The 19,611-nt window shown below is 41.2% G+C and overlaps 2 protein-coding genes and 1 pseudogene across 5 annotated transcripts in view; 1 reads left to right on the top strand and 2 right to left on the bottom strand.

Annotated features, from left to right (window-relative positions):
* Positions 1-9,467, bottom strand: part of LOC123390069 — a 51,227-nt gene extending 41,760 nt beyond the window's left edge. The window contains exon 1 of the mRNA XM_045073461.1: positions 9,162-9,467. Coding sequence (XP_044929396.1) covers positions 9,162-9,467 — 306 coding nt within the window. The remainder of the gene's footprint in view (positions 1-9,161) is intronic.
* SINHCAF (SIN3-HDAC complex associated factor) overlaps positions 8,661-19,611 on the top strand; it is a 31,872-nt gene continuing 20,921 nt past the window's right edge. Inside the window, exon 1 of one of the 4 annotated variants that reach the window (XM_045072987.1) lies at positions 8,661-8,894. The gene's annotated coding sequence lies outside the window, so the exon portion shown is untranslated. Of the gene's footprint in view, positions 8,895-9,053; positions 9,243-10,811; positions 11,059-11,091; positions 11,213-19,611 lie in introns of those variants that run through there. The other 3 variants (XM_045072988.1, XM_045072990.1, XM_045072989.1) reach the window with 3 other exon arrangements.
* On the bottom strand, positions 9,237-10,679 carry LOC106006130 (annotated as a pseudogene).

Here is a 19,611-nt window from a genome sequence, read left to right as displayed (position 1 = left end):
TTTCTTTTTTTTTTTTAGATTTTATTTAATTGATAGGGACACAGTAAGAGAGGGAACACAAGCAGCGTAAGTAGGAGAGGGAGAAGCAGGCTTCCTGCAGAGCAGGGAGCCTGATGCAGGGTTCAATCCCAGGACCCTGGGATCATGACCTGAGCTGAAGGCAGACACTTAACGACTAAGCCACCCAGGTGCCCTCCTCCTTTTTAAAGATTCTATTTATTAGCTTGAGAGAGAGACAGAGAGAATGAGCTGGGTGCAGGGGAGAAGGAGAAGCAGACTCCCCACAGAGCAAGGAGCCCGATGTGGAGCTTGATTCCAGGACCCCGAGATCATGACCCAAGCCGAAGGCAGATGCCCAACTGTCTGAGCCACCTGCAATATTCTTTTTTTTTTTTTTTTTTTTTCGTCAGAGAGAGAGGGAGAGAGGGCGAGCACAGGCAGACAGAATGGCAGGCAGAGGCAGAGGGAGAAGCAGGCTCCCTGCCGAGCAAGGAGCCCGATGTGGGACTCGATCCCAGGATGCTGGGATCATGACCTGAGCAGAAGGCAGCTGCTTAACCAACTGAGCCACCCAGACGTCCCTGCAATATCCTTTTAAAGTAATATTTATGACATGCCCAAAAGAGAAAAATGTTTATAAATTTTCTCTTTTGACATTATATCAGTGTAGAAGTTAATAGGAATACTTTTATTTTTAAGATTTTATTTACTCGACAGAGAGAGACCTAGCTAGGGAGGGAACACAGGAGGAGGGGTTGCGGAAGAGGGAGAAGCAGGCTTCCCAGTGTGGAGCAGGGAGTCCGATGCAGAGCTCAATTCCAGGACCCTGGGATCATGACCTGAGCTAAGGCAGATGCTTAAGGACTGAGCCACCCAGGGGCCCCACTGGATACTTGTGATGAGCACTGGGTGTGGCATGTAAATGATAAATCACAAAATTCTACTACTGAAACTAATATAACACTATTAGCTAATATAACACTGTTAGCTAACTGGAATTTAAATAAAAACTTAAAAAAGAAAAAAGTTCATAAGAATGTTTTGTTTATGTTCAGTTTTCCAAATCAAGAATTTGAATAAAAATTAATTAATTAATACCTGAAACTCATTCTAGCATAACTGGCCAATGTTCTGATTTGAAGAAATGAGAGGGGGCACTTGGGTGGCTTAGTCATTAAGTGTCTGCCTTCAGCTCAGGTCATGATCCCAGGGTCCTGGGATGGAGCCCTGCAAGGGGCTCCCTGCTCTGCAGGAAGCCTGCTTCTCCCTCTACCACTTCCCTTGCTTGTGTTCCCTCTCTCACCATGTCTCTGTCAAATAAATAAAATCTAAAAAAAAAAAAAAAAGAATATTGCAAATAAAAGATGGGATTAAAAATTTGTATCAATGGACCCCTGGGCTCCCTGCTCCGTGGGAAGCCTGCTCCCTCTCGTACTGTCCCTGCTTGTATTCCCTCTCTTGCTGTGTCTCTGACAAATGAACAAAATCTTAAAAAAAAAAAAAAAAAAAAAAGAGGAAGGAAAGAAAAGAAAGAAGGAATGAGAGAAGGTAAAATTTTTAAAAATGAATTTTTTCAGAAAAAAATTTTTTTTAAAGTGGGCTCCACATGGAGCCCAGCATGTGCTTGAACTCACAACCCTGAGATCAAGAACTGGGCTGAAATAAACAGCTGCCCACTTAACCAACTGAGCCACCCAGGTCCCCCCAGCAATTACTTTATTTTTTATTTTTTAAAGTGTGTGGGTTTTTTTTTTTTTTTTTTTTTTAGTCAGAGAGAGAGTGAGAGAGCACAGGCAGGGTGAGCTACAAGCTGAGGGAGAAGCATTCTCCCTGCTGAGCAAGGAGCCTGATCTGGGGACTGGACACCAGGACTCCAGGATCATGACATGAGCGAAGGCCAAAGCTTCACTGACTGAGCCACCCAGGTGTCCAAATGGCTTTAAATATCTTAGAATTCTCTATTCTCCTCCATAAAATCTTATTTTTGTAAATTATTAGTTTAAGTGTAAATTACATTATTGACATTATATTAGCACTTAAGTTTTCAACAAACTGAGTACCAGTACCCTTCCCTATTTTTAACACACCCAAGGATGTTTCCCAATTTTATTCCTTAAAAAAATTTAAATTATGTTCATATACTAAATTTTGCCTGCTAAGAAGATAGTATGCAGTATGTTTTACTCTCTGATGATGCCATCTTCTCTAATCACTGCCATAAGTGCAGTGTGGTACATTAATTACTTATTTCATCTGCTTTGTATTTCCATTTCTGGAACACTACAGCACTACTAAATTAACAATATATCTAGATAAACTATTTTTTAAGTTTGTTTTTTTTTTAGTAATCTCTATACCCAACATGGGGCTTGAACTCACAACCCTGAGATCAAGAGTGATATGCTCTCACCGCTGAGCCAGCCAGGAACCTCTAGATAAACTATTAATGTTTGTACCATCTAAGCTATGAGATTGCATTCTATTTTTTTAATTAATGTATAAGCATTCAAATTCTTAAAATATAGATTTATACATTTTTTAAAATAACTAGAAACAAAATATTAAATTCTTCTATATTCCTGGATATTTTATTCCCAAGGCTCTTAGAAATGGCAATCCAGCATGTTTCTTTGACTTTCTGCATCATGCGTCTGCTTGTTCACTTGTTTATCTGTTGATGGTGTGGAATGCTAACCTTCAGGAATGATTTGAATAATTAGAACAAGGATTCTTCCAGGAAATGGACTCTATGGGGGGGGATCAATATCTTATTGACATTTAGAAAAATAAATTTTCATAGAAGAAAAATACAGTGATTAAACCAACTGTAATCCAATCATACAGGGTTTGATTCTAGAATACTTTTGCACGTATCTACTTCTGACTCAATGTACATACTTCCAAATGCAGAGGGCTTAAATCCTGATTTCTCTGGGTCTGCAACACCTGACACCAATTTTTCCCTGAAACAGGATTCATATATGACTTTTATCAATCACAGACATGAGTCTTCTTCTAGTCATATCTTTCCCACCACCCCAAGTACCATGGCTAAGAATTTGTTCTTGATGTTGCCACTTCAAATTCTCCATCTGCTCCTGCTAATAATTCAACTTTACTTTCTCTAAGATGATTTTTCTTACTTCCAATTTAGATCAGATTCCCTTGCTATCCATAATTAGGCTCACAGTACTTTTTTCCCCTTCTATTCTCACAGTTCATAATTATATTTGCATGGTGATTTGGAATGCCTGCGTCCCACAGTCCATAAGAGACTGTTTCTGTATTTCATATCATTTTATTGTCAGAGACTGGCAATTAGTAGAAACTCAGGAAGTATTTATTTAATGAATTAGTGAATGAATGAATGAAGTTCAAGCTCAAATCCCATCCTCTCTAAAAAGACATTCCTAACCTCTTCAGCCACAGTGATAAATCCCTCTCTTGAACTTTAGGCACTTATTGATGGTACCACTCGTTTATCCCATGGAATCATAGATCCATAGACTTCTATAGGAGTTTAGAGATAGCAGGCTTTATTTTGTAAATAATGTATGTAATTCACTGAAATAAAATTTTTGCTTTTACTTCTGTGAATACTGTCATTAGTGCTGGGGAGTTAGCCTATGAAGTATTTTGAACAATCTTTGGACTATTTGTATGTGTGGAGATTTTTCTGATGTTTCATAGAAGTCTACATTCTTACGATTTTCAAAACAATTTGGTTCCTGGGCATAAAAGAATAAGCCTATTGGTTCTACTAATGATGGTCCCTCAGATTGTCAGATTATTCTCTTGCACAATCAAAACACAGTCCCTCCTTCAATTACTGCCTTTATGATGTGGTTTTCAGCTCTTTCATCATCCTGATTCATTCTCTTGTGAACTGACTCTAGTTTGCCAATGTTATTTTTAAAAAAATATTTTATTTATGTATTTGACAGAAAGAGAGAACACAAGCGGGGGGAGCTGGAGAGGGAGAAACAGGCTCCCCACTGAGCAGGGAGCCCCCCACTTGATCCCAGCATCCTGGGATCATGACCTGAGCCAAAGGCAGATGCTTACTGACTGAGCCACCCAGGCACCCCTGTCAATGTCCTTCTTAAAATAAAATTACTTTTGTAACCAGTAATTTTATTTTTTAAATTATGCTATTCAAATGTCACAAGATAGTATAAGACTTAAAATTTCTATAAATTTAGAGGTTCCTCTAAGAATAAATTTGTGACAATTCTTCAAATATTTAAGTTCAAAAAATTTAAAAAGCTAACTTTAAGTAATAGCTATCTTTTTCTGGTAGCTGTCTAACCGTTGTTGGAGGATTGCTTAGATTACAAAGCCAATTCTATTCATTATATCTTAAAATTTTCTGGCTTGCTCTGACCACTTGCTATTTGAACTTCAAAAGGATTTGAACAAATAAGTAACAAAATACCATGCTTGTTTTGGTGTGAGAAAAAATTTTAGTTCTATGGCTATTACCTGCTAGGAACTAAACCAAATGTTTAATAATAATAATCAGCCCTTTCCTGGGCTCAACAAATTGTTTTGATGTGGTTGGTACCAGCGTCTGATGAGAGTATTAGCCTTCATTTAAAAAATGATCACTGGGGCGCCTGGGTGGCTCAGATGGTTAAGCGTCTGCCTTGGACTCAGGTCATGATCCCAGGGTCCTAGGATTGAGCCCTGTGTTGGGCTCCCTGCTTAATAAAGAGGCTGCTTCTCCTTCTCCCTCTGCCATTCTTTCCACTTGGGCTCTCTGGCTCTATCTCTCTCTCGAATAAATAAATAAGATTTTAAGAAATAACAAAAATAGCGGCGCCTGGGTGGCTCAGTGGGTTAAAGCCTCTGCCTTCGGCTCAGGTCATGATCCCAGGGTCCTGGGATAGAGCCCAGGGTCCTGGGATCCAGCCCCGCATCAGGTTCTCTGCTCAGCAGGGAGCCTGCTTCCTCCTCTCTCTTCTCTGCCTGCCTCTCTGCCTACTTGTGATGTCTGTCAAATAAATAAATAAATAAATTGTAAAAAAAAAACCCCAATAATAAAATAAATAAAAAATGATCATTAGTTTGAGTTGATATTACAAACATTACTAAATTGCTAATAATATAATATCCTTCATTACCAGGCAAGAATTGTCCTTTTCAGTCCTCTATATATAATTTACCATCCATGCCAAGAATGTTATAAGAAATTGTAAAGTAGTTTAATCGTTCAGTCTTAAAAGAAGGCAATGAATGCTACAGAAGAAAAAGTTAACAAATAAAATAGAATTATATAGAAATAAGTTAGAAGATGTAAGGAGGGCTTGAGCTCCTCTACTTCTGAAATAGTTTTACTATCTGACACATAGTTATGACCATTAAACGTTTGCTAAATGAATAAAAATGTTTAAGCACTAGGGATAATTCTACAGTGGGGAAAACAAATTATAAGAAGGTAGTTGGCTTAACCAGAATATCTTGTAATTTATTTTCAATTTCAATTTCTGTATTTTTTATTTTTTGCTGTATTTTTACACTTTATCTTTAACTTCAATATTTTTGAGAACTCAGTATGAGTTCAACATAGTATTATAGTCATTAAAAATACTCAAATAGTTTTTTTTTTTTTAAGATTTTATTTATTTATTTGACAGAGAGAGACACAGAGAGGGAGCACAAGCAGGGAGAGTGGGAGAGGGAGAAGAAGGCTTCCCACCAAGCAGGGAGCCAGACGTGGGGCTCCATCCCAGGACCCTAGGATCATGACTGGAGCCTAAGGCAGATGCCTAATGACTGAGCCACCCAGGTGCCCCAAAATACTCAAATAGTTTAAACATTGTGTAATTCAATCTCCTATTATCCAAATTTATGTATTATAAATTACTTCTTTCTTTCCCTTTCTTTCTTTCTCTTTCCCTTTCCTTTTCTCTCTCTCCCTTTCTCTCTCCCTCTCTCTTTCTCTTCCTTCCTCCTTCCTTCCTTCCTTCCTTCCTTCCTTCCTTCCTCTCTCTCTCCCCTCCTCCCTTCTCCTTCCCTCCCTCCTTCCCTTCCTTCCTTCCATGAAAAATTCACTTGGGATATTTAGGTAATAGTATTTTAAAGTAGCCCGTAAATGAGCTATAGCACCTGAATAGAGACGGCCATACAACATGTTAAAGAAACAGAATAAACAAAAGAACCTTTGGCATGCATCTAGTTGTTCAAAACTAGGAGGGTTTTTTTTTTTGTTGTTGTTTTTTGCTGGTTTTTTTTTTTTTTAATGACTCTAAGAAACTCAAATTCCTCTTTAAGGATTTTGTTGCTACCTTTCCTACAAAAATTACCCAGATTACTTCTTGACTTCTACTTTGAGAGCACAGGAAGTCTTGCCATGCAATATTAGGTAACTCTAGCTCTGAAGCTTACAGGTACTTTTTTATCTGAACAGTATATCCTAAATACTATATGTAATTTCTACATAGCTTGTTCGTTGAACCTATTCCATCCTTGGATTACATTATATATATATTCTTTATATAAACTTTCTAGAGAAAAGGCATTCAAGGCACATTTTTATTTTTATATAATATATAATATGTAGATAGATAGATCCTGTAAGCAATAATTGAAGTTTGAAAAATATTATCACACTTGCAACTTTCATATTTGTAAAAGTATATGTCAATTTGAAATTATTTTTGGAAGATCTGTCATAAACCAAATAAGTACATGAGACAATCCAGGACAACTTATAAAAATTTTCTTCAAAAAGAAGGTAGGGGCGCCTGGGTGGCTCAGTGGGTTAAAGCCTCTGCTTTCCACTCAGGTCATGATCCCAGGGTCCTGGGATCTAGCCCCACATCGGGCTCTCTGCTTAGCAGGGAGCCTGCTTCCTCCTCTCTCTCTGCCTGCCTCTCTGCCTACTTGTGATTTCTGTCTGTCAAATAAATAAATAAAATCTTAAAAAAAAACCCCAAAAACCAAAAAGAAGGTAGGTGTTTGTTACCAATGAAAGTCCAGAAACAGCTAGGAAGCCTACTCCATCCACTTTATTATGCTAAGAACTGTTTGAGCATCATAGGCATCATATTAATTGAGGTGATCACTATAACTTCCAAAATCATTTTAGGTTACATACAAAAATTCTACACTAAAGTAAAGCTGCTGACTTGAGGTAAGTCTTATAAATAACTTTGAAAATGTCCATCAATTTATTATTTTACAAGCAATTTTTCAATTTTTCTGCTATGTACTATTTTAGGCACTGAAGTACAAAAATGAATACAATATAAAATTCTTGCCCTGAGGGAGTTCACATTTTAGTGAGAGGTGTCTTTTTTTTTCTCTTTTTTTGCGGGTATTTAATATGTGGTTTTCATATACAGTTAGGGAAACAGTATGTTATAGGATCCAAAGAAAAAAAGAAACATTACTTGAAAGAGGTTGGAAGTGGGTTTGTCTTGACTGTACTATGAATTGTTTGTTGAATTAAATTAGTGTTTCAGAAGTATCTATTTAATTCCATATTGTTGACATTACAGTGAAAGCAGTGAAACTTGTCAGCAGATGATTAAGTTTTATGGTTGATGTCCACACTTTTGTAGCTTGGGAACAATATCAAGTTTCTGGGAAAAACATCCTTCCTCTCTCCCCACCCTCCCTCTATCATTTCATCAGGGGCTCAATCTGCTGGTGTTAGGTGTGTTCTGCAAACAAAGGTGTATCACAGTTCTTCTTTTTTCATTTTTTACTTAACATGAGAAGAGTTACTGCAATTTTTCAGTTGTTTTTTTTCTTTCTTTCCTCCTGGGACAGGAAGCTTTTAAATTGTTGGTTTATTATACATTAGGGAAAGTCTGCACTTGATGGCTACTTTTTCCATTACCAGGACCACCAGTTAGTGGTATTAGTTCTGGGTGAGTCGAACACCATTTACAAGCAGCTGGAGGAGGTATGCATGTTTCTAGATTACTGACTTCCACCGACTAGTCGTTTAGGAAAGCTACACTGTTCCCACGGAAGTTAACTATTCAATCAGACAGGGTTGAAATCTTAAGGTCGAAGTGGGGGAAAAATTGGATAGTTATTGGTTGGGTTACTGCTTGAGGAAGGCGGGCGGGAGTTAATGAATGGATAGAGTGTCAAAATGGGACTTTATTAAACGACTCATTAAAACTGCACGAAAAACGAAAACGAATCTCTCCTGGTTCCAGAGGACTAAAAAAAACAAAACAAAACAAAAAACCTTCAAAAACCCAACTCCAAACAAAGTTTAGGAAATATAGGAGGGATAAGTCCAGTCTGGTTGTCTGGAAGACCACCCCTCCTGTCGCGTCCGGTCTGAACGTGGGCACAGGTGTGACAATTTTGCAAAAACATCTTCCAAAACTATCTTTCCACGAGAGAAGGTGCGCCCCAAGAACTTCAAGGTGGAAAGCACGTCACGCAGTCGAACGTCCGCCCTCCCTCGCTAACCTTTCCGCCTTTCCCACCCAGCCACTCCCTCTCCGCTGCAGCCTCCAGCCAGGGGGCGTTTGTTTACGTGACGTCAGCCGTAGTAAGCAGTCCCCGCCCCCGTTTCCCTCTGGCCGCCTCGTTTCCCGCGCCGCGGAGCTTCTCCCCTTAAAAGGACAATAGAGGCCTCGGGAGCGCGCGCGGCCGCCAGGCCTTCTCCCCTCCCAGCCCTCGACGCGCGCGCGCCCGTATGCAAATAAGTTCGATTCAGGAGAATTTTGTACCGGGAGACGCGCGTGCGCAGAGGGAAAGCGGAATCTACACCTTCCCGGCCAGCGGTAGCAACTGCAGAACTGCAGGAGACAATCTTTCTAGACAAGGCAGTTGAGGAGGAGGGAGCGATCGGAAGGGGGGGTTGCCTTGGCGTGCACTCCGCACCTCGGGAACGTTATTGCGCGTGGAACGGCTGCCTTTGGAAGGTGAGTGACTCTGACCATTACTCTGGTGCAAAACTCTCTCACGAGGCTTTGATTTCAGAGTGGGGTTTTTTTTTTTCCTCTTTTCACCTCCCCCACCTCCCCCGGTCCATCCACACAAATACGCACACACTGAAGCACGCACAGGAAGTTTTGTCTTGGAGATGGCATTGCTGGGAGCAGTGTTCTCGTAATCTTCAAGCCCCGGGCTCTTTTGTATACACATGTTTAGTGTGTCTTTTTTAATTGGGGAGGGTACTGGAGGCAAACCGAAAGTCTTGGGGTTGGGGGAAGTGAGTGGAGGCTGCAGACGACTGAGGAGTCGCCGGAGTTGAGGGATCCACGTTGAAGGTGACAATGACTTTTCTCAGCCGTAGTGTTGTGTGGCGGAAAGGAGCTGGTGGCTGGAAGGCCCGAGAGAAAAACGACTTGCTGGCAACTGCGGAGGGGCCCCGGGCTGGTGCATCCGCGTGGGCGCGCGCCCCGGGAGTGGTCGGGCGCCGCGGTTGAACCTCGTGGTTTAGTTTCGTTGCAGCCCCCGGCGAGTGTTTGAGAAGGGTGGACAATAAACGCCATTCGCTCGGAAACTTAAGTTGCCGTCTGCTTGCGAGCTGGCGGGCGTGAGGGGGTTTAAATCGGCCTTTTGGGTCAGCGCCCGGTGGCCGGAGTGCACGCGGCGTGGCGTTGTTTGCCGAACTCTGGAGGGATGCGGATGCGACAATGAGAGCAACACGCGGCCGCTTGAAGCAGCCCGGCTCCCCAACGCCTCTTCCCCCCGACCGCGCCCAGGCAGCGCGGGGGGCCATGTGTCTGTGGAGCCTCAAGTTTTGCTCGCAATTTATTCACCTGTAGCGTAGATGTGGGCGCCACGGCGAGGGCTTTCTGGGGCAGCCGAGTGCGGCTTAAGATGGCTAGTCAGAGCCAAGTTGACTTGGGGATGGAGGCAGCGGCGTTGTGTGCGCCGAAGGAGTGAGGGAACTCCGGAGGGCACTGCTTTTTGTGCTGAACATGACAGACCACGTGCTTGGGGCTGCGACCCCGATTTTCGCCGGAGGTCGGTGTGAGTGTCCGGCTCCGGGCCGGCAGTGAGATGCGGGTGCTGTTGGGGCCGGCCGGCCGGCAGGACAATGTGATTTGCTGATGATGGCGTCTTGCCAGTTTAAAAAGCAGAGTGAAAGTCGCCAAGTCTCCGCTGGTGCGGGGCGGGTAATCGGGCGTTTCTCATCAAGGGCACTGAAAAACTTTGATTAAATGGGCTTGCTGCTGAGGGGAGGACGGGGGGTACAGGCTCCGAGCTCTCGGGGCGCGGGGTCCGGACCCTAACTCGGGGTGATCGTCAAGTGTCTCGTCTCTGAGAAACAATCCGACATCTCTGATGCTGCACGTAGGCAGCGCCCGGCTGGACAGAAAACAAAGAGCTGCATGTGCCCGTGCGGGCCCCGCCGGCGCTGGGGCGGCCGCCCGGCGAAGGGCCGTGCGGGCCCGGCCCCCCGAACTTTGGGCGAGTTTCGAGAGGGGCTTTTGTCCCTCAGCTCCTCGCTGGGAAACTTTGGCGGCGCTGCTGGCGTGAGGTGCCATGCTGGTGCGCGGGGAGGCGGCGTGCTCCGCGCTCCGGGCGGGCAGAGAGGCGGCGGTCTCGGGGCCCCGGCACTTCAGCACGGGCGCCGAGTGCCGCGACGGCCGAGGGGCCGGGAGAGCGTGGCCCCGAGTTCTTGGCCCGTTACCCGTGGCCCGGAGTCTGTGTCTGGGAGGTCTGTGGATTCGCCTTTGAAGTCGAACTGTTGCCATGTTTGAATTACGTCAGGGCAAAGCCATGAGGAGGAACAAGCCCCGGCAGCGCGGCGTGCGGGAGGCGCGGCCTGCGGGAGGCGCCGGGCGGGCGGGCGTGCGTGGGGGCCCGTTGTTCCGGCGCAGGTGAGGGAGGAGGCGGCAAGGGACGCGGGTCACCTCCTGCCGCCCTCGCCCCGGCGAGCAGCTTTCCGCAGGAACTTTCTTCCCGACCCAAGTTGTTCTATTTACCAACAAACCCACCGGGGAGCGTTTCTATTTGCTGCCCCGGTGCCTCTCTCTCGGCCGTCACCGCGTGCCCGAGGGGGAAGCGCGTTTGGAGGGGTGCCGAGGGCCACAGGAGGACTGGGGAGGCATCTTGCTGCTTTCTGGGAAGCGGGTACGTTGCGGCGAGCACCCCAACCCCCCCGCAGTCGAGTCGTGGCCCGCATGTTGAGGGCGCCCAGCCCCGACGACACCCGAAAAAACCACCGTGGGGAAGTTTCGGGGCTCCCCGTTGTCTTACAAAGGGAAGTGAGGACTGTGGCTGAATTGTGCGTGCCGCTGTTTTCTTTGTGTGTTTACGTGTGGGAGGGGGCTCCGGGAGGGGCGAGGTTTGTTTTGGTTGCGGGTGGGGTTGGTTTCTTGGGGTGGCAGGGCGGTGCAGTTTGTTCTGGTAACTAGACCTAGTAGGTTTCTTTGTTTTTATTTTCTTCGTCTAACCTTGGCTAACTACAGACACTGGGAAGACTAGGAACTACTGATTACGCCAATACTGACCCTGTGTGAGGGAGTTTTACCCAAGCAGTACTCCCCCAGTTCCCACGCCTCACGTAGTCCTGAGGAAGGTTAAAAAAAACCCTTTATTCTTCTAGTAATTAAAAATATGAATTTGACCTTGTCATTAAAAGTACCTTGAAAGCACCTGTTTTTGAGCTGGAGTTTGCCAGACTTGGAAAGCCTTTTAATAATGTAGGTCGCAAAACCGAACACGTTTATTTAGGTGGTCAATCTAAATTAAATTAAAGTCTAGGAGTTTGTTTCTGATGGAATTGGAGAAAAGCCTGATGGCATCTAAAGTATTTATATAACGATTTGGGGAAGGGGGAAAGTCTCTCTTAGCCCTAAAGGTATGCGTGGCTCAATGTTTGGTGATTGTTCATTGCGTTATCTTAGGATGACCTTGAAGAAGCTAGCTCCTGGTGAGTTGGGCCTTTCTTGGAGATTTTATGTGGTGGTTGGGGAGGAAGCTGCTAAGGGGGTTGACAGGGTAAAAGGCTATAGCTATCCCTGCTAGCTGCTTCCTAGTTCCCGTGAACTGGGTTTGACCTTTTGGTTACCCCTCTTAGATTTTCTTTTGGAGCCAACTTTTTTTTTTTTTTTTTTGTTATGTGGCCCCAGGCATAGCTCAAAAATTATGCTGGTTTGACACATGGATGCTTCTTTGGTATTTGGGGTTTGCCTGCAGTCTAGACAACCGATAAGCAGCACCGGATCTGCAGCTTCTTTCCTGATTTCTCCCACATTTGGATAATGTTTAAGGGTTAGGATCTAAAAGTGGTTGTTACCAAAAAATAATATCCTTAGATGCCACGCCCAAACAAAAAACCTACAAATTGCTCTTTTCATTGTTCTGATATTAAATAGACCTGTTTCTCCCAGGTTTTGGTTGACCAAACTACAAATACTTAAGGGCAGCCAATTAAGTAACAATACATTTCTGAAGTGGGTAGAAGGAACATGTCAAGAATATGAAAAACTTTGTATTTAGTAACTTTATGAGTTTCTTTTGTGCAGTTACTTCTTTGGGCTATTATTAAAATGTGTAAGATGTTTTTTAAGTACACTAAGATTCTTTGATTTGTTTATCTTCATTAGTATTTTATACCTGGGATGAAGCCAGAATTTCAGAGTTCTTGGAGATTTCAAGTACAATAGAGCTTAATAGTTTCTGTTTTAAGTATCACATCATATGTGCAGCAGATTTGATTTATCAAGGTGAATGAATGGAGAATGGGAAAGACCGCCTTCCTTTTTGCATAACTTTTTTCAGGAGTTTGGAAATGAAAAGTTCAATAGGTTGTGTATTCTGGAACTTTGGTGGGCAGCAGGCCTTAAAGCTGCTGTCCCACAGTATTCTTAACTGGATGGTGAGTTTATTTTCCCACTTGTAATCAGGGCCTGGAAAAATCTGGCTCTTGCGGCTCAGACTCCTGCAGATTTATGTCAGAAAAGCAATTTGAGAATGATTTTCTATGTAAAATCAGTTTTTCACTGGGGCAAGTTAAGCTTATTTGAAATCTAGACCAACTTTGTATGCTGTGATGAGGACAAATTAATTTAACATGCTAACACGTAGTAGGTTGCTTTAAAAATGCAACATTTTTTTTTTCCACTTAAAGGGAATGTAATTGGCCGAGAGAGAAGGGAACCCATTTGTTGAGGCATTAGGTTTGTTGTTTGGAAGTCTCAGGTTAAAATGCCTAGGTTTCAAAGCTGTGCTCGTGTTAAATAAGTCACTTGGTTGTCCCAATTTTCTCCTCTGCAAAACAGTAATAATAATACCTACTACTTCACAAGACTGTAAATAATTAAGCTAGTGATATGCTTGGTAAATACTGGCTGTTCTCACATATTTGGGAAGTAGACATTTTACAGGAGACAAAACTGAGGCCTGGGGCCAGTTACATTGCTGGAGGAAATAATTCAGTAAATGTTGAGTGGAAAGTATGAGTGTCTTTGGCCCTCTCCCCTACTTTCAGAAACTGGTTCTGGGAAGACACTGTCTTCTACACCAGGTTGCCTGTCCAATTTTGATTGAACCATTTTACAGCAAAAACTTGTGGGAATCGAGAAAACGCCATTCTCTTTCTTCCTGATTTCTCTTGTCCACAGAGTCTTGGATTTTCCACACTTAGTTTTGACTCTGGGAGGTTACAGATTGAAAACGTTTTGTTGTCTTTTGGCTCTTCAGTTTCTCTTTTAATTGAGTCTGTAACTAAGGTTTTCTGTATTATGGAAATGATCTGGAAATGCATCTAGTCTAAGAGAAGGCAGTTTGTTTTCACGGAAGGTTTTCTTTTTGCACCAGAAGTATGAGAGTTGCAACTGAACTAAAATAATTCATTTCTAGCTTTATATTGAGTTGTTTCCACCTATTACATAAGTTCGATTTGTCTTAATGTAATTTTAGTTTGGTTCATGTTAATATATGCTGAGTTTAAATAGCTCTCGTTTTGAGATTTCATTTTGTTCCACACTATTCTCCTAACCTTTCCTTCCTCCCCCATGCCTGCTTCAAATATGCAAGAAATATTTTTCTGATTATTATGAAAGCATTGAATTATTTTCTATTAGTCTTTTCTAATTAAAGTGATTCACTTGGTTTACATTCCCTGAAAATCTTTGAACCTTTTTTTCTACAAAAGTCTACAGACTAAATGTTAAAAATGACTCCATTCAAAGTATCAGTTTTTCAATACACCTTTTTGTTGTGGACCCCTTTCCCATTCTGTGCGCCTAAGTATACTGTTCAGATCTGTTTTGCCTATCCCATTCTTTAGGTGTTAGCAAATTCTGCATGTATCTGTGTATCATGTACAGGTAGCACCTGGTTGTAATATAAGACTGACAGTTCCTGCTCTGCAACAGTTTACTATTGAGAGGAGGAGGTATAGAGCAAACAAGTGTGTAAAAATCCCGTGTTAGGTATTACAATACAGGTATAGACAGCTTTTGTTTAAAAAAAAAAAAAAATCATTCCCCGAGTTTAGAGGGTGGAGGTAAAACCATCCCAAGACAGAGAGAACAACTTGGGTAGAGATGTAGCTGTTATTAAAGTTGGTTTGACACTCCTGGAATATCAGGATTCCAAGTTGGGAGCAGCTGGTAAGCAGGACCAGATCGTGAAAAGCTTTGCATTTCTTGCCAGGGAGTTTAGATATTATCCTGAAGTGCATATTGATACCTTGAAAGAGATGATTAATGTTTGAGCTTTAGGAAGGGACCACCTGTTTGAAGATTCTAAGGAAATTATTTACAAGGCTCCAGCACCATAATGAGGAACAAATAGGCAGTGAGGACAGAAGGGACATGAACCAGACAAGTGAAGGAAGAAATAGAATCTTTAAGGACTTAATAGTAGAAACATGTTGGGGTCCATGCAGAGCCTGAGAAGGGAGAGCCCGGTTGACTTCCAGACTTTTTATGTGACTATATAGGTGATAACTAAGGTAGGTGAATACCAGAAGAACATGTTTGGAAGAGATTATAGAATTAGTGTAGAGTATTTAAAGGTTAGGGCTTTCCAGCCCTTGGTTGATGCTTTATAGGTACCATTCAGAAATGGAAGGATCAGAGAGCTCAAAAAATTTTCCCAGGTTTGGGTCAGACCAGACATATGTTACCATATCCCATTTCTTAACATTTTTCATAAGTTTGGAAACACAACAGCTTCACAGAAAAGAATATGGTTTAGTTTCATGACTTAAAATCTCCCTGAAATGACCAGATTCCTCTTTTCCCACACACCTGGCCTTAAAACCGTCAGAAATCAGGGTTCTGTCCTCAGTTTAATCTGTTGTATATGTCCTGGGATAAATAGAGTTTATATTTCTATAATATGCAAGTCTTTTTTTTTTTTTTAAGATTTTATTTATTTGACAGATCACAAGCAGGCAGAGAGAGAGAGAGAAGGAGGAGGAAGCAGGCTCCCTGCTGAGCAGAGAGCCCGATGTGGGGCTCCATCCCAGGACCCTGAGATCATGACCTGAGCTGAAGGCAGAGGCTTTAACCCACTGAGCCACCCAGGCGCCCCTAATATGCAAGTCTTATAAATTTAAGGAAATAAATGGTATACAGACACTGGTATTTTCATACTCTTGCTTCCCCAGCATCCCTGGAAAGTAGAAAAAAGATTTCAGTCTAATATTGCTGAGGGCAAATGAAGTTAGAAGTGACTTCCCATTCAGTTGTAAAGAGAAAAGCAGAAATAGACTCCAACTTGACTATTACAGTGCCTTTTTTTTTTTTTAAGCAGACTCAACGGTAGTTACATTTCTTAAATGATGATAATCACCCCTTAGAAGCAGATAAATCCTATCTCCCTAACCTTTATAATTTTCTCATCCACTGGAGTCAGTCCTAATCTAGAATTGGGATACCCAGTGTTTTTTCACACTGTTAAAAATGGGAGGACCTAGTATTTTTTTTTTTTAATACTGTCTAAAACTCAGAGACCTGGATTTTTGATTTTTATTTTTAACTTAGGCTATTTCAGTTGAAGATTTTATTTCTGAGTTTGACCTCTTTCCTGTATGATGAGTTCTAGGTTCTTCTGCTAAGTGTGAATTTCACAGGCAACCATAATAAATACTTTACCACATAATTCAGAGACTGGGTACATGTGTGAAGAAGCCATTGGCAAAGAAGTGGGGTCCATAACCCTTCCTCAGTTTTTTTTCAGCCAAGTTAAAATTCGTCCCTTAAAAGTGAACAGGTAAAGTAAATTCAAAATTTTTGGTGTTGTTGCGATATGGATTGGTAACAAGGGGATAAGAGGGAATAATGTTCAATGGCTCCATGGCTTTCCTTAATCAAGGCTGATGAAACAGGTCTCATTGTGGGGGAACATTGCAACCAAGTGGCCTGGCAGCATGAGAACACAAAACACTCTTAGTCCTGTTTGACTCTGAAGTGTTGCTCCAGTTACGCTGTTAGTGTTTACTGGATCCTGTACTTAGGTGATTAAAGATAGCATACCACTGACTAAAAATGGTGTCGAGGGTGACATTAACAATTAATTACAGCAACTAAAGGTTGCTCATAACTTTTGGTCACGGGTATTTTTTCAGTGTTTATATCTCTTCCTTTCCCATCATCCTGTCATTTTAAAGTTCAACTCTAAAGAAGTGCCATCTCCTTCACTTCAAAGTTGTCTTTGGTTGCTGGGTTCCCTTTGTCTTTATTCAACACTGCTTCCTTCCCACTTTACAAATCTTTTGCTTGTCTCTTCTCTGCAGCTTCCTTCCCATCCTGCTCCATGTCTGTTCTGTACTCTCTTTTCTGTGGAGTGTATTTCCTAATGTGTATCTCTCCATCTTGTGTCTTTGAGGAAGTTTGTTTAAGCTCTCTGGGCTCTCTCAGATCCCTCTTTAGTTAAGTCAAGGTGTATGATGAGAACTGAGGTTTTGGGGGCGTGGTGCTGGAAAGAGGAAAGTGAAAGTAAGCTTCCTTCATCCCTGCTCCCCTCAGAGGCACTAGTTTTTAGTTTTTAGAAAACGATTTTAAAAAGCCAGTTAAGGTCCCATTTCAAAAACACACAATGGGATTGTACTGTGTAACTGTTACTCAGTTTGTTTATTTTACAGAACAAGGTATCCTGGATAGTTCCACGCTGTACATGTCACAAATCTGCATTCTTTTTAGGGGCTAGAACTGTATCCTGTAGTATGAAGACATCATAATTTAACCAATCTAAGAATCCATGGGCATATAGGATGCTTCTAGTGTCTTGTGTATTTTTTTTTTAGGTCCGTGTCCATTGGTTTTTAATAAAAGTGGTGATTAGAAGCTGTAGAATTTTGGTCTTTTGGAAATGAAAAACACGTTAGGAATATTTTTTTGGGAGGTTGCATTTGTAATTATAATTACATGTTGCAATTGTAATTGTAATCAGAATTTCATCTCCCAAAGTGGCATGGACAAATTGTAACATTAACTATAAAGCTGACTTATCACCTTGGCATACATACTTCTCTTTTAGTTTTCTTCTATCCAGTCCATCCAGTGGCATTTTGTAGTTCTGAAAGGTATTTTTGGAAATTAAAAAAACCCTTTACTTCCTAAAAGGAATTTAGAAAGTGGAATTGGGGAAGTTATATTTAGAGGAACTGTTGGTGTTCTTCAAAGTGTACCAAAAAAAGTGATCCTATTAGATGTTGCATTTATCATAAGAAGATAAATCTCTTTTCCTAAATGTTAAATTAATACCCTTGCAAGAGATAAAAGACAAGAATACTCTGTAGAATTAAGTTCTTCACCTCACTGTCTCCAATTCCATATTAAAAAGCATACTAAAAGCTTTGAAATTTGCATTTCACTATTCTTCATACTGTTTCCTGATTAAAGTCAAGTTTAAAATGAGTTTAGTATTGTTAAAAGACCCTCTTTAAGGCTTGAATTATTTATCAGAAAACTTTTTCTTAAATAGCATCCCTTCAGTATTAGCTGTTGTTGTAAAGCTTCCTTTTCTTTCCCATTTATATTGTGTTGTACTCAGTGTACTTACCTTCTGCATGTTGAATTAAGTACAAAATAGATACCATCCCTGCTCTTTGGCTTTGTAATCATGTTAGATTAGATTATAATTGGTCCTTTTGATGGGGCTCCAGGCTGACTCAGTCAGTTAGTTGAGTATTGGACTCCTGCTCTCTGGGTTGACTTTGGGCCCCATGTAGGGCACAGAGATTACTTGATAAATAAAGAAAGAATAGAATTGGTTCTTTTGTATTCTTGACATGCAGCATTGACCCCGCCCTTTCCTTGTGTTAACACTAAGGTTACATTCCCCATCTTTTAATTAATTTGATCATTAGATTTATATGAATTGTGCAGCTTTAAAGTGGAAAAAAAACCCCAGAAATTAATCAGATGTTTAGAATTAATTGTTGCATTTTTAAAAATTCACTTTTTGTTGCCCATGATATTTTGCCTACATAGTTACACTTATTTCTCTTACGGTTTTTGCTGACTTAACTGATAACTTTAATCTTTTTAACTTTGGGAGATTGAATTAAGTTGGACAGAACAGTAAAAATTTGTGGCTGTTTGGCTGACAGCAGCCAAAGAAATAATGTTTATGAAAGTGCCTTATAAAACATGAGATGCTGTATAAACAACAACTTTAAAAAGAAACACTACAACTTGTTAAAAAAGTTTAATCACATTTATTGAGTACCTATTAAGTGACGGGGATTATTTAATGGCTGAGGTTACAAAGATATACAAAGACAGAATTCCTAACCCAGTCTGTTTTCATTTTTAAAAAAAGCTTTTTGAGATATAATTCACACACCATAAAATTCACTCTTTAAAAGTGAACAAGTCAGTGGTTTTTAGTATGTTTACAGAGTTCTGCAACCATCACCACTGTTCTAATTTTAGAAGACAAATGGCAGCTTTTAATAAGCATTTTAAATCTTTCCTGATTTTTGGCTTTATCTCAAAGCTTAATTTTCTTCTGCTTTCCCCACACACTTAAGAGCAAGATTGTATGGTGTCCACTCTCTCCTGTAATTATTCATCAATTAGGAAGCAGATGGTATTAGCTTCTGTCTGTGAAAACAGTGTGGAATGATGTGACTCCTGTGAGAATAGATGCAAAAGTCACAAATAGTTTAATAGCTTACAGTGTCATTTGAACAAATAAAATAAATTGTTCTGGAGGAATCATTTAATATTGATTGCCCAAATGTGGGACTAGGAAAGAATATCCTAGGAAATTTCTAGGAATATTCTAGGAAATAAATACTCTAAAGAACCACCAGGTTTGTTGAAATAACAGAAATTCCAGGTTTAAAATCTGGTTGTGTTACACCTACCTATCACCTTCTCTATAAATACAAAAAATAAGTTGGTTTTAGAGCCATTTTGTGTCCTCTTCCTCCAGACAGTGGGTAGGTTTTATAGGATTGTTTTTTTGTTTTGTTTTTTTAAAAAAATTTTTTAATTAATTAATTATTTTTAAAATATTTTATTTATTTATTTGACAGAGATCACAAGTAGGCAGAGAGGAAGGGAAGCAGGCTCCCTGCTGAGCAGAGAGCCCGATGTGGGGCTCGATCCCATGACCCTGGGATCATGACCTGAGCTGAAGGCAGGGGCTTTAACCCACTGAGCCACCCAGTCGCCCTGTTTTGTTTTTTAAAACATTAGTGGGTCTCTAGATTCTGTG

This window comes from Mustela putorius, unplaced genomic scaffold, assembly GCF_011764305.1.
Source record: "Mustela putorius furo isolate JIRA1106 unplaced genomic scaffold, ASM1176430v1.1 tig00537227_pilon_pilon_pilon, whole genome shotgun sequence".
Classification (NCBI taxonomy): domain Eukaryota; kingdom Metazoa; phylum Chordata; class Mammalia; order Carnivora; family Mustelidae; genus Mustela; species Mustela putorius.
This window is presented reverse-complemented; position numbering and strand designations above follow the sequence as displayed.